The 12,833-nt window shown below is 39.5% G+C and overlaps 1 protein-coding gene across 1 annotated transcript in view; it reads left to right on the forward strand.

Moving 5' to 3' along the window:
- The window catches only part of igdcc4 (immunoglobulin superfamily, DCC subclass, member 4), a 126,724-nt gene that overhangs the window by 71,618 nt on the left and 42,273 nt on the right, over positions 1 to 12,833 (forward strand). The window contains exons 5-9 of the mRNA XM_048563125.2: positions 5,680 to 5,814; positions 9,250 to 9,405; positions 9,866 to 10,276; positions 11,415 to 11,579; positions 12,295 to 12,432. Coding sequence (XP_048419082.2) covers positions 5,680 to 5,814; positions 9,250 to 9,405; positions 9,866 to 10,276; positions 11,415 to 11,579; positions 12,295 to 12,432 — 1,005 coding nt within the window. The remainder of the gene's footprint in view (positions 1 to 5,679; positions 5,815 to 9,249; positions 9,406 to 9,865; positions 10,277 to 11,414; positions 11,580 to 12,294; positions 12,433 to 12,833) is intronic.

Here is a 12,833-nt window from a genome sequence, read left to right on the forward strand (position 1 = left end):
TGCCTGCATGCTTGCTCCCAAATTGCTCATTCACTTAGTGTCTGCCTGTATGATTGTATTATCCATGTCCTGTCTTCCCTGCCAGTTAGTGCAGCCACAGCGCAAGCCACCTTGCCTTGCTGGCAGCTCTCAGTCAAGGTGGGTATATGTCTTGCTGAATGGCAGTGTACTATGTCAGTCTGTCACTTCCCCATGAGAAAAAACTTACCCAATAAGCTCTGTGGGTGGGTCAGTAGGTAGTTAGGCCTAATGCAGTCCGGGTACTGTATATACACAGGCTCTGGGTACTGCTTATCTGGGGCTGTGCAATTGGGTCACTCAAATGGGTGGGCCATGGTCAGTCCTGCAGGCCTGCCCACAGACAGGAAGGACAAAAAAGGTTGAAGGGAGATGGTCAAAGGTGCTACTGCCACAGGAAGGAGATTTGGCAATAATTATTTGTGACTAGGGACAACAGCTGAGGCAGTAGAGGTTATGACAGGTGTGAAAATGGGCAAAATAATCTGCAAGGGGAGGATACAGTAAAGCATGAATGGGAAGGGGATCTTGCAGAAGGGTTTTCTTGCATGGTCAGAAGCACTCTGGCTTCAAGCTGTTTGGTAGTGTATGACCACATCAGACATAGTCACTGCATATGCCACAGACAAGAGTGGGGAGATGGGCAAATGCAAGTTCATGTAGATGTGCTGGCTGCAAACCTGGAGAAATGTGAAGTCTGTGTGGGTCACAGGAAGGAGAGGGATTTGGATGTTAGGAAGCTGTTTGACATGTAGAAGTGGAGGTTTGAAACCACTGGTCGAGGAGTGTTGATCTACCATCATAGTGCAAATCAAAAGTTTGAAGAAAATTGCTGCGACCACCTTCTGAGTGGGTGGGATAAGTGTCTTGATCTATGTGTGAGGGGATAGGAAAAGCCCACTGACCTGAGGGTGTTTATAAGGAAACAAGATTACACACAGACCCATACACTGTACATAACACAGACTTTGCAGGTGTCCCTAATCCCTGGCTATCCTCATACATTAACCTCCTGTTTGATCTGTTTGTTCCTGTCCTAGCCATTGCTAACCAACTCATTAACACCAACAATTTTTGACACCGAAAGCATAGGGACATTGTGGGACAAGAGCCAGTGGAACTAACAAGGGGCAGTGGGTTGTCAATTGTTCCCATTGGCCTATTTATGCTCTGTGCCACTTGTTTCCAGAAGCTGCAACAGGATCCCAACACAGACATGGATCCATGTTCCATTCTGTGTGGCTATGAACTTATGCGTCATGCTAAATTGGTTACATTTGGGAGCAGAGACACAGCCAACCGAATGTAAAGTTAAAGTAGTGACATTTACAGAAAAAGCATCAAATAATATACAAAGTATTGTCACTTGTGTCACCGCACTGTGCTCAATAATTTTTCTTCATCCTCTTCCTCCTGCTATATCTTTGTGTAGTCCCTGGTTCCAAATGTGGGGTGAAGAGAGCCTTCCCTACAGTGGAGTCTGTAGGCCTTAGAAGTTTGGTTGGGTGATCCCAGGCACGTTTGTGTGTGGTCGAGCCAGACATGCTAAATATTACCTTGCCAGAGACAACTCGATTCTGCTTTGCATGAAATTTTAAGGTTTAGAGAGGGGCTGGCAGTGCAGAGGTGGAGACCCCAGCTCCTGTATGGAGCCTTGGCGGAGTGGGGGTTGCTGGTATGGTGTCATATGTTCTTTGTCCTCTGAATGGATGCCTCCTGACCTCGCCTGTCTGTTTGTGAGGAAAGGGCACTTAGAATTCGTGTTGGATTCCCCACCCTCCATTGCCATGCTTTCGGTTCTGAGGACCACTGGCTGGAGCAATCTAGTGCAATTGTGTGTGTGCTTTCCTGCCTGGAGCTGAGTAGGTGTTTGGTCTCCGGCAGTCCTCTGAGTGCCAGCAGCCTGGCCAATTTTATGTTAGGCATCTGTAGATTTGTTAGGCATTACCAGGTTGTGATCACAAAGTTTCTAAGGCTAATGATCTGCTGAGATCTCAGTACCATCATCAGAGGGTGAAGAATTGGCTTCTGGAGGAACTGACCATTTCATTGAGATTGTGGTAGAGATGCTGACAGCACATGCAAGAGAGAGAAGTGCCATAGTGGTGGTTAGAAGTAGTGCGCAATGAATGACACTAACGGGATCACTGAGAGTTGTAGTGAAATGAAATGTGTTTGGTTGCTGGAACATAAATGTTTATTGCAGGAGTGATCCTGATTGTCTTTGCGAGTGTCGAACAGCCCTCTACCCATGCAGGCTTGTTCTGGCCTGCTGTGAGCTATTTTCCTCTATATTGAGAGAAAGGGAAGAATTGAGTGAGGTGAACGTGGGTGGCATAGCTGTCAGTGCTAATGCAAGTGGGCTTGGTGAGGGTGAGCTGTCCTGAGCAGGAGAATAGGCTGTGAAAAGGGCACACACAGTAGTTTGGGAGGTTGGCCAAGGTGTGAGCAGGCAAGCAAAGATATTGCATGTAATAGAGTGTTAGAACGTGAGCCTTGGTAGGAGATGGCTTCAGTAGCAGAAATAGATTGAATGTGAGGTTCTAGAGAGAAGTGTCTAGCACATCACCTGTCACACAGAGGAGGTTACTGACCTCCTAATTGCACCGCTGATCATCCAGACTGTGGAGACAGCACTAACCAATGCGGCGACTTAGGACATGTCAGTTATAGTGTGGCTATGCTATCTTCTCTGCCAGTCCTTGGGTCCTGACCTGAACGGTCAGCTTTCCTGCTCCTCTGATGCTGCCTAGCCTGCTGTGTTCCTCCAGTTCCACACTGTTGTTTCTGACTCCAGCATCATGTAAAGACTCCTGTTTACACCACCTTCCCGACCAGATCCTCCACATCTCTGTCGGAGAGTCAGGGTGTCATCCTCCCCTTTTCTAACATCTTCTGGAAATTTCCTTGACTAAGCAGGGCAGCTTCAGAAATGCCAGTGCACAGCAACCTTTTAAAGCTGCAAGTAATTCCAGTCTTTAGGTGGATATCGAGTGAGTGGTTACTTGTGTGGGAACAGCATGTGTAAAATGGGACTGGAATTGGATGTGAGGGGCACCATAGGGATGTAATGGGTAGTTAATGAGTTGCATTTGGTACCGCGTGAAGTAACACTAGGCCTCACTGTGGAAATCCCTTCTAAAACCTGTGCAATTTTCATTTCACAAAAACAACATACAATTCAGCCGTTAGTGTTTATTTTCACTCATTAGATCCCAGAGATACAGATACAAATATTCATGGAGCACACCTTGTTAAACAGTTGATTGTCAAATCTGACTGGAACATACGAAACACCAATGGGCCTTGCTTTCCTCTAATAAAAGTGTACTAGGATGTACTTAATTTATCCACAGCAAATCATCAGCTGAAACCTATTGCACTTGCTGCTTATATCCACCTTTTGCCTCTTCTGAGTTCATCTTATCCAATGATTGTTTGTAATGTACATAAATGGTATAGAAATTTCAAAATGTAGAAATGGATATAGAAGTTTGGACAAATGATTTAGAAGAAAATGTTGTTGGGGGGGATGATATGTAAGTCTGTGAATGACGTGAAGATTGGCTGGGTGGTTGACAGTGGGGAGTAAAGTATTAGGTTACAGGAGAATGCAGATAGACTGGCCAGATGAGCAGATCTGTGGCAGATAGAATTTAACCCTGAAAAGTGTGAGTGATGCACTTTGGAAGAATTAACAAGACAAGCTAGTACTCCATGAATGAAGCTCAGAAGAACAGAGGGACCTTGAGCTGCTTGTCCACGGATGCCTGAAGTCGGCAGGTCAGGTTACCAGGGTAGTTAAAAAGGTATGCAGAACACTTGCCTTTATCAGTCATGGCATGGATTATAAGAGCAGAGTGGCCCTGTTGTGGCGGATTGATAATTTCCCTACTCCTGGACACGGAGGCGTGGGTTCAAGTCCCACCTGCTCCAGAGGTGTGGAATAACATCCCTGAATAGGTTGATTAGAAAAATAGGTTATATAAAATATAAGAGCAGGAAAGTTACATTGGAGCTATAGAAAACTGGAGAACTGTGTGCCATTCTGGTCACTGCACTATAGAAAGGAATGTGATGCTACCTTGGATGTAGCAATCTAGCCATGATAGGCTCAGGTTGTTTTCTTTGGAGCAGAGAAGACTGAAAGGAGACTTGATTGAGGGGCATGGACAGGGTGGATGGAAAGCAGCTGTTCCTCTTAGGATCAATAACAAGGGAGCATAATATTGAGGGGGATGCAAGAAAGCCTTTCATCCAGAAGGTGGTAGGAATCTAGAATGCACTGCCTGGGAGGGTAGTTGAAGCAGGAAGCCTCACACCCTTATTAAAGTACTGGAATAGCACTTGAAATGTCATAACATTTAAGGCTATGAGCCAAGTGCTGGAATGTGGAACCAGCATAGATTTAGAGTAGTTTTTGCTGGTTCAGGTTGAAGGGCCTTTACTATACTGTATGATTCTATGAGCCTCACTGCTATTTCTGCTTTGTTTCCACTAAACCTATCATGAACTGTCTATTCTGGGCTCCCATGCTTGATGTCATTGTAAACTGTTTCCTACCTAAGCCTTCTAGCCTTGCTTGCTAATCCACTGTTCAAACAAACCCCCCTAACCCCCATTCTTGCACAAATTTCTTGGTTGTAATGGGCAAACTGGATGGGCCAGTAGATCTTTTCCTATCTATCTGTTGATTTGTATTCATACTGAAAGTTTTGTTATATCTGCAATGATCTTTATATAGAAAACTGCATTTATCAGGTTGAAGTTTATTTACTTTGGAAAGTGAACTTGTCATGTTATAATAGCTTTACATCAAATATATATGTGTACGTAGATCAATGGATGTGAGGTATACAATGCTGATAGCTTATGTGAGAATACGCACTTCTAAAGTTGTGGATGCTTAACTGAAAGCAGTCTTCAAGGAATAATTGTGCTGCACAGAAGTAATACCCGATCATCCCCTTGCAGAATGAAAAAAAAGTTTTGTTGTTTTCTCTCCTGAGGAAGGAGGAGGCAATCTGGGTGTGTTTTGCTTCTATTTTGCTGTTGTGTTGGGTTCCAGAGAATAGCAGGAACAATCAGTAAGAGCTAACGGATTTTCTGAAGAGCTAAACTTTCGGCCTTCAGAAAGCCATATTTATGCAAAATGTTAATACTGATCCAATGTTTAACAGCAGATAAATGGCAGTTTCCAGTTTAACAAACAATGGGAATAGCAGCATAATTGACTTTGGGGAAAGGTTTTGTGGTACCTGTGAAATATTTCATGTAGTTGATGCTTGTAGAGATGCAGAGCATAAATTTTAAAAATGCATTCATGGTTTTTATGTTGTAAGGCAAATTGAGGCATTTGCAAGTGGTGTTTGGTAGAACAGACGTGATAAGTGATAACACAAGTGGAGTTAAAAATATGCAAGCACTTGTAGGAATGCTGAGCAAGTTTAAAAATGTTGATGCATGCACTGATGCACAATATAAAAACTTTTGATGGAGGTTTTGGGGGAGGAAATGGATGCATTTTTTACAGATATTTGAAAAAGGTAAGATTATTGTAACTATATCAATTAATTAAGTTCTTAATTTGTTTTACCTAAAAGATAATTTGGAATTCTTTTGTTGGTCTTTTTGATGAATCCAACTATCTTTTTATTTTAGGATTTAAATCTATACCTACAGATGTAGTCATCATAGCCCACCCAAAGAATGTAACTGTTATTGCTGGTCAAACTGCCATTATGGAGTGCTTGGCATATGCTGATCCAACACCATTTGTTTCTTGGATTCGTGAGGGTGAGTTGAAATTAAAAATACAACAGAAATAAAGTTACTTTGTGAAGCTGGTTGAGGCCTTACTTCATGACGGTTATGTTTAAGATTAGAGCAGTACAACTGGTTGTGACATTGAGCTGTACATACACCATTCATATTCTCAACGCCTCTGGTTTCCATAGGTTAGTATTTTCCTTTAAGTATCATTCCCATTCTACTTAAAAATTTTCTTTATCTTCTCTATTCCTACCCCAAGGTTTACTAAATATTAGACGGATGTGCTCGTTCATTCAGATCAATGTACTATAATAATTACAGAATTTGCTAGAAAAACTGTGTCCACTGTTTCCATGAAATCACGAATTGTGAATTTATCTATCGTGTTAAAATTTAAGTACCAACAAAAATCAACATCTGCAGGAAAGAAATTGTGTGTCCATGATTTTAGATCTATTTTAAACGCGCTTCGCAGTTGCTTATTTCATCATTCACGGGGATTCTCGGGAACGGAACATTCGTGGATAGAGAGGCATGACTAAATCAGAATGGTTTTGTAAAATCTCACCTATTCAAAGAGTGCACCTATTCGGATTGCACAGTAGGTATGACCTACAGATCTGTTTGTTATGGAGTGCTACTGACTTCCAACATCATTTAAAGTAAGAGATCAGAAACCAAATTTCACGGAAGTGGGAGATCAGAAAACAATCTAAAATCAAAATTGATTAATTCAGAGCGAAGCATGATGAGTGAAGAACTCCTAATTTATTCATCTCACAAATTTCAAAAAGTATCTCTTTTTATACAATTTTGAGTAAATCACCTTAAAGGAACAAACTAAAAACAAATGACCAAAGTAATTAATTAGAAAGTCCTTAAAGGGTGAATGTTTCATTATATTCTTTGAAGCAAACACAAAAATAACAAATTGACAAGTTGACAAGCCCTTAAATGGCAGTTTCTTTAATATGCTCAACCAATCATCCTCTATTTGTATGTATGTAATTTAAACAAATCAGGAACAAAAACAAGTTGCTGGAAAAGCTCAGCAGATCTGGCAACATCTGTGAAGAAAAATTAGGGTTAACGTTTCAGAACTGAGGAAAAGTCCCCAGACCCGAAACGTTAACCCGGATTTCTCTTCACAGATGCTGCCAGACCTGATGAACTTTTCCAGTAACTTCTGTCTTTGTTCCTGATATACAGTATCTGCAGTTCTTTTGGTTTTTAACAAATAAGGTAAGACTTTTTAATTGCATAGATGGGTCCTTTTAAGTAAGTGATGCTTAATGGGTTGGAGGTTTTGTGCGGCAATGGAAGTGTCCCTACCACAAGGCAATAAGTTCAAGTCCTACCTGCTCCAAAGGTTTGTCATAACATGTCTGAACAAGTTATAGGGATGATTGAAAATATCTATTTAATGGGATAGAGAAAGTCAGCATAAAGTCTCTAAGAGGGGTCTTTTTGTGGTGATATCACTACCTCGGGGCTAAAAGGCCCAGGTTCAAGTCCCACCTGCACTGACGTGTGTTCCAACATGTCCAAACAGGTTATTTAAAATCATTTTATTTTAAAAATTATATTATTTACTTCAAAAATTTTGGGGCAGCAAACAAGAGAAAATAGGTAGCGGATTATGAAGCACTTTGTTGGCAAAGAACAATATATACAAAAGGCACATCTGTGACTTTATCATCATTGAGCAAAGTTGAGATGAGTTGAGTGATTTGTTAACAGAAAACATTATAATCTTAATTTGAATCTTCCAGCACATGGAGAACAGCTTCATTCAAAGATTGGCATAGGTATTTCTGCAGACCTTATATCAGCATGTTCAATTTTTTTTGAGAAGCTGTGATACACATCACCTTGCTGCGGTGCTGTGTTTATTCTTACTAAGCTGCAGTGCTTTGTTTATTCTTACTGAAGCTATAGTCTGTTAGTGTTACATGCTATACTCCGAGTAGAACTATAAACTGCTGTGTGTAGCTCTCTTAATCCATAATGTTCATACTCCAGGTTATTCTCTGCAATGCTGATTTTTTGAACACGTTAGGTATTCTTGACCATTCAAATTCTGACATTCAAAAGATGTTCCTGCAATTGTTAGCATGCTTTCAGGGAACCGAAAACATTTATGATTATGCTCCAAATCAAGTACGGAATAAACAATATGGTAGCAAAGCTTTTACTATGATAAAAATGGCACTTGGAATAATATGCAGCTAAAACAAGATTGAGAAGATAATCTTTTCAGTTACTAATGTAATGTGCAGAAAAGGTTTAGTGATTTACAGGAATAGAGTTCTCAATTTTTGCCTTTACTGTGGGATTTATGTTGCTCATTTGAGACTTCCAGTGGCTTAAATTATGTACTGTTTAATACTGATTATCTCAACACTAGTATATTACCCTGTGCACCCATCCAGGGAGAAACATTTTATTAATTTGTTTATTTGGTCAAAGGCCAGATACACAACCCTCGTCCAGCCAGTCAAAAGTCAAGACATTGAAAGTTAACCTGCCTCTACAAACAGTCTTGTCAGCAGAGTTCCTGATTTGTAAGATCATGTCTGATATTGCATGGCTGCTGATAACTGTGTACTTCTTCCTAAAAATTGTGCCCAGAAAAATAGTAATTTATTGCTTGCTGAAAGGTGATATTTTTAGAATCTGCCAGTTAAAAGGTACACACCATCTGACATGTAAAGAATGATGCTTAAATACAAATGTGTTTTGAAATATTGATGCTCACTAGAATAAATGCAACAAGACAACTCTGTACCCTATTTTTATGTATTATTTAATTACACACAAAACATGGATGCAAATGCAAATGTTATGTCCAATAAATAATTGCCTTCTTACAATTGGTATGAATGAAGAATATAAGTAGAGGCAGATACCATTTGGTTATCATGAAATTGCAGTCAAGTCTGTGAAATTCTGTATTTCCTTGGCCAGCTATCTTCTCAAATGTTTCCATTGTGAAGTCCTGAAGATTAAATAATGTGATGCTTATTGGAGAATTATTGGAATGTTGCAGTGATTTTCAGCAATATTTTTCACTGCCTGAGTAACAGTTGTACAATCCAAAAGTAATTTGATTTTATTCAGTAGTATGTAACTTATTGATGACATGAGGTGGTGATTTGAGTATGATCATGAAAGATGAATTTTTCTTTTTGTGGTTATGGTGGGGGTAAAATATTTGTTTCACGCGGTCAGTTGCCAACCGGGAGAAGAGAGCTTTTCTCAGCCATCTAATACTTTTTGTCATATTTTCCAGCTGAAAATATCAAAACTTTAAATACACTGACTGGTTTTAATACCTCATGTAGTCTTGCATGATGTCAGATATTTGGAATTAGCGATTGTTTGTTGTTGTCCGTTCCAATAGCTTATTCCAACAAACTGCGTTCTTAGTAACTGACCTTCTACAATTTTTTTGTGTAGATGGTAAACCTGTTGCTACAGATGTCATCATAATTGGAAGGGCAAACCTTATGATTGCACATGCACAGCAATATCATTCTGGCGTATACGTCTGCCGTGCAAATAAACCCCGGACGCGACAATTTGTCACTGCTGCTGCCAAGTTACAAGTGCTGGGTTTGTTTGTGTTTGCATTTGTATGTTATTATGTAAAGAACAATTTAGTTTAAGTTGTGTGAAATATGAAAACCATATTAGCCCAGTGTTGAATACATGAGTTGATGTGCATAATTATACTCATTACGTTCTAAAGAAAGCTTTTATTTAAGTTTAATTTTACAACCCATTCTAATAAGTTCCCATTCTGTTAGGTGAAGCCTACTTTGAAACTTTAATGTTTTAAAAATTCTAAAACGTATTACTGAAAAATACAATCATATTTTTTAATCACATACGTTCCCCATCTTCTTCAAGCGTTCTTGAAGAAGAAGTTCAAATGAACATTTGAGTTAGTGCTGCCATTTTGACATTGGACACTTTAGAAAGAAAGATTACTTTGTGAACCTAGGATGGAACAATAACATTTCTAACTCCATTGTTTGGAAGAAGTTTATGAAATTCCATTCATTTTTTTCAGCCCCACCAATGATTACGCAATTTCCAGAGACAATCTCTCGCATTCGAGCAAGCACTGCCAGATTTGCCTGTAAATCTGATGGTGAGCCCACTCCTAGAATTCGCTGGCTGAAAAATGGAGAAGACATTATGCCTAATGGACGCGTGAAGATCCAGAACAGTGGCAGTTTAGTGATTAATCAAATTGGGCTGGAGGACGCTGCTTACTACCAGTGTATTGCAGAGAATAGTCTTGGAATGGCATGCACTACGGCCAAACTTTCTGTGACAATTCGAGAGGGTTTGCCGAGTGCTCCCAAAAGTGTGTCTGCTACACCTTTATCAAGTACTTCAATCTTGGTATCCTGGGAGCGCCCAGAACACAACAGTGAACAGATTATTGGATTTTCCCTTCACTATCAAAAGGCAGTAGGTAAGTGTTTTGTGTTTGATCTGTGTATAAAATAATCAAGTTATAAAATTAACTTTTCTGAAACTTGCAAACTAGTTCTTAGATTATTGTTCTTCTGGGGCATTTTAAAGGTTACATTAAGCTTGAGGTAGATTATCAGCCATAGGGTGCTCTTTGTTAGTTGGCTGTGCTGTTAGATTGCTTCATGTGCCAGTTTGTAATGCTAACAGGATATTCTTGAATGGCAGAAGAAAAGAGAGCCATGTTTGAAGAACAAAGTGCTTCAATAGATAGTGATAATGGGAACTGCAGATGCTGGAGAATCCAAGATAACAAAGTGTAGAGCTGGATGAACACAGCAGGCCAAGCAGCATCTCAGGACCACAAAAGCTGACGGATGAAGGGTCTAGGCCCGAAACGTCAGCTTTTGTGCTCCTGAGATGCTGCTTGGCCTGCTGTGTTCATCCAGCTCTACACTTTGTTATCCTGCTTCAATAGATATATTGTTTTGTCCAAATAAACATTGCTTTGTATAACAAGCGTTCATACATTCTGCAAAATATACCCGTTAAACAATGGAATAGAAGTGTACTTACTGCAATGGGCTGTTCATGTCACAATATCTATCAATTATAATAGTGGTAATTGTGTTTACTTTAACTGTCATGGAATTCAGAGAACATAGTGCTATAGGAATGATAAAACTAACAGTTACGATATTGGCTGTATTTGTGCAGATTTAAAAGCCCTGATCATGTGTGGTCACTTAATACAATAGAGCAACTGGTTGATTTTTTTTTGGATGTGAGGATGTTGGGAGAAGTAAAAAGAAATAATGGAAAAAAAAGACATTTTTGGAAAATTAAAACATTGTTAGGTTCACATGTAATATTTAAATAGAGCCAATCATTGACATGGTAAATATGCCAAAAAAAATGTCATTTTGACAAATAAAATGTTTCATCTACATCCCTTCCTATTCCTGTTCGGTGTATTTGACAATTTACTGTAAGGTTCATGAATTTCACAGGTTCATGCTAAATCAAATTACAAACTGACCCTCGAGTCATTCAAATGCAGTTCAGTTCGTTTGTGTTAAAGTATTTGCTGTTCCTCCTTGATCAGTGTAATCCCTGGGTACATGGTCTTTTTCCTGCAGGTACAAACAATGTTGAATACCAGTTTGCAGTGAATAATGACACTACAGACCTTCAAGTAAAAGACTTGCAACCAAACACTAATTATACCTTTTATGTTGTTGCTTACTCCCAACTTGGTGCCAGTCGGACGTCTCGTTCTGTGATTGTACAAACTATGGAAGATGGTAAGGACTATGGATAATGTATTTATGTTGTTCTTCTTAAAATAATCAACATTTATCATATCCAATGTTGTGATCCTGTCAGGGTGTTAAAAGGTGCGTGTATAAAGGTTACCTGTATCCAAATTATAATAAGGCACTTACTTGGAATATGAAGCCCTCTCCCTTCAAATAAGGACTACTTCCACAGATTACTAAATTGCAGCATAATTACGTAAGTACAGAATCATGCAGATAAAAGGAGAAGTGGTGATGTATTGGCCCATTATATGTGTGCCTTTATTTACTGATAATTCAGGACTCACCCAGATTTTGAGAGGGAATCCAAGCCTATTTAATAGACTATTTGAAGGCATATGAATAAACTTAGCATACTATCCATATCCATATCCTTAAGGCATATTTAACACATTTACTTATTTACTGCCGTTCATTGGCGGGTATTGTGGACTTCCGTTAAATGATCTCTCGGGTGTTGAGGTTTCCTTTGCCTGTACCTGGAGAGGTAGTACCATTGCCCTGTGGACTCGCTTTGATGTATTCAACAATACTGAAGTGAATGTGGAAACTGCTTATGTAGTATTTGACTTTGACTTTGAAGTATTGTTGCCATTGAGCTCTGTTTCATTGTTTACCTAGTCTGAATATATTCTGTGAATGTATGCCATAATGCCTGATATTCTAATTGTCATTACATTTTCTTTGAATCTGTCAACAGTCCCAAGTACTGCTCCTCAGTTGTCCTTATCGATTCCCACCTTGTCTAATATACGGGCATCCTGGCTCCCTCTTTCTCCAGAGCTCAGCAATGGTAAAATAACAAAATATCGCGTTGATTACTGCACGTTGAAAGAAGGTATGTAGTGCTTCCTTGATTGACTTGTCAGAATTCTGTCACACACATTCTGTTTGAAAACATGGTGTTTATTTCGATTACTTACTAATTACCATACCTCAATTGCTAAATTCTTCATACTCCACAAACTGATAATTACTTAACTTGATTCTTAGGATGAGCCCAAACCTGAGACAAGTACCTGTCAACTGCCAGTATCCAGAACAAATGCTAACTTTCTAACAAGTGACCATTCCTAACACTGTCCCAGCAGCTGCATCTCAGCAAGAATCTTGTGACAAATGCTATCACTTTGTCAAATGACAGTCCCTCAGTGATGCACCGTTATTTGTATATTCTTTTTGCAGTTAATTTTGCAACATCTATTCCAGCTATATGCAGCTTTGTTAGCACAACTAACA

This window comes from Stegostoma tigrinum, chromosome 33 (genome assembly GCF_030684315.1).
Source record: "Stegostoma tigrinum isolate sSteTig4 chromosome 33, sSteTig4.hap1, whole genome shotgun sequence".
Classification (NCBI taxonomy): Eukaryota; Metazoa; Chordata; class Chondrichthyes; order Orectolobiformes; family Stegostomatidae; genus Stegostoma; species Stegostoma tigrinum.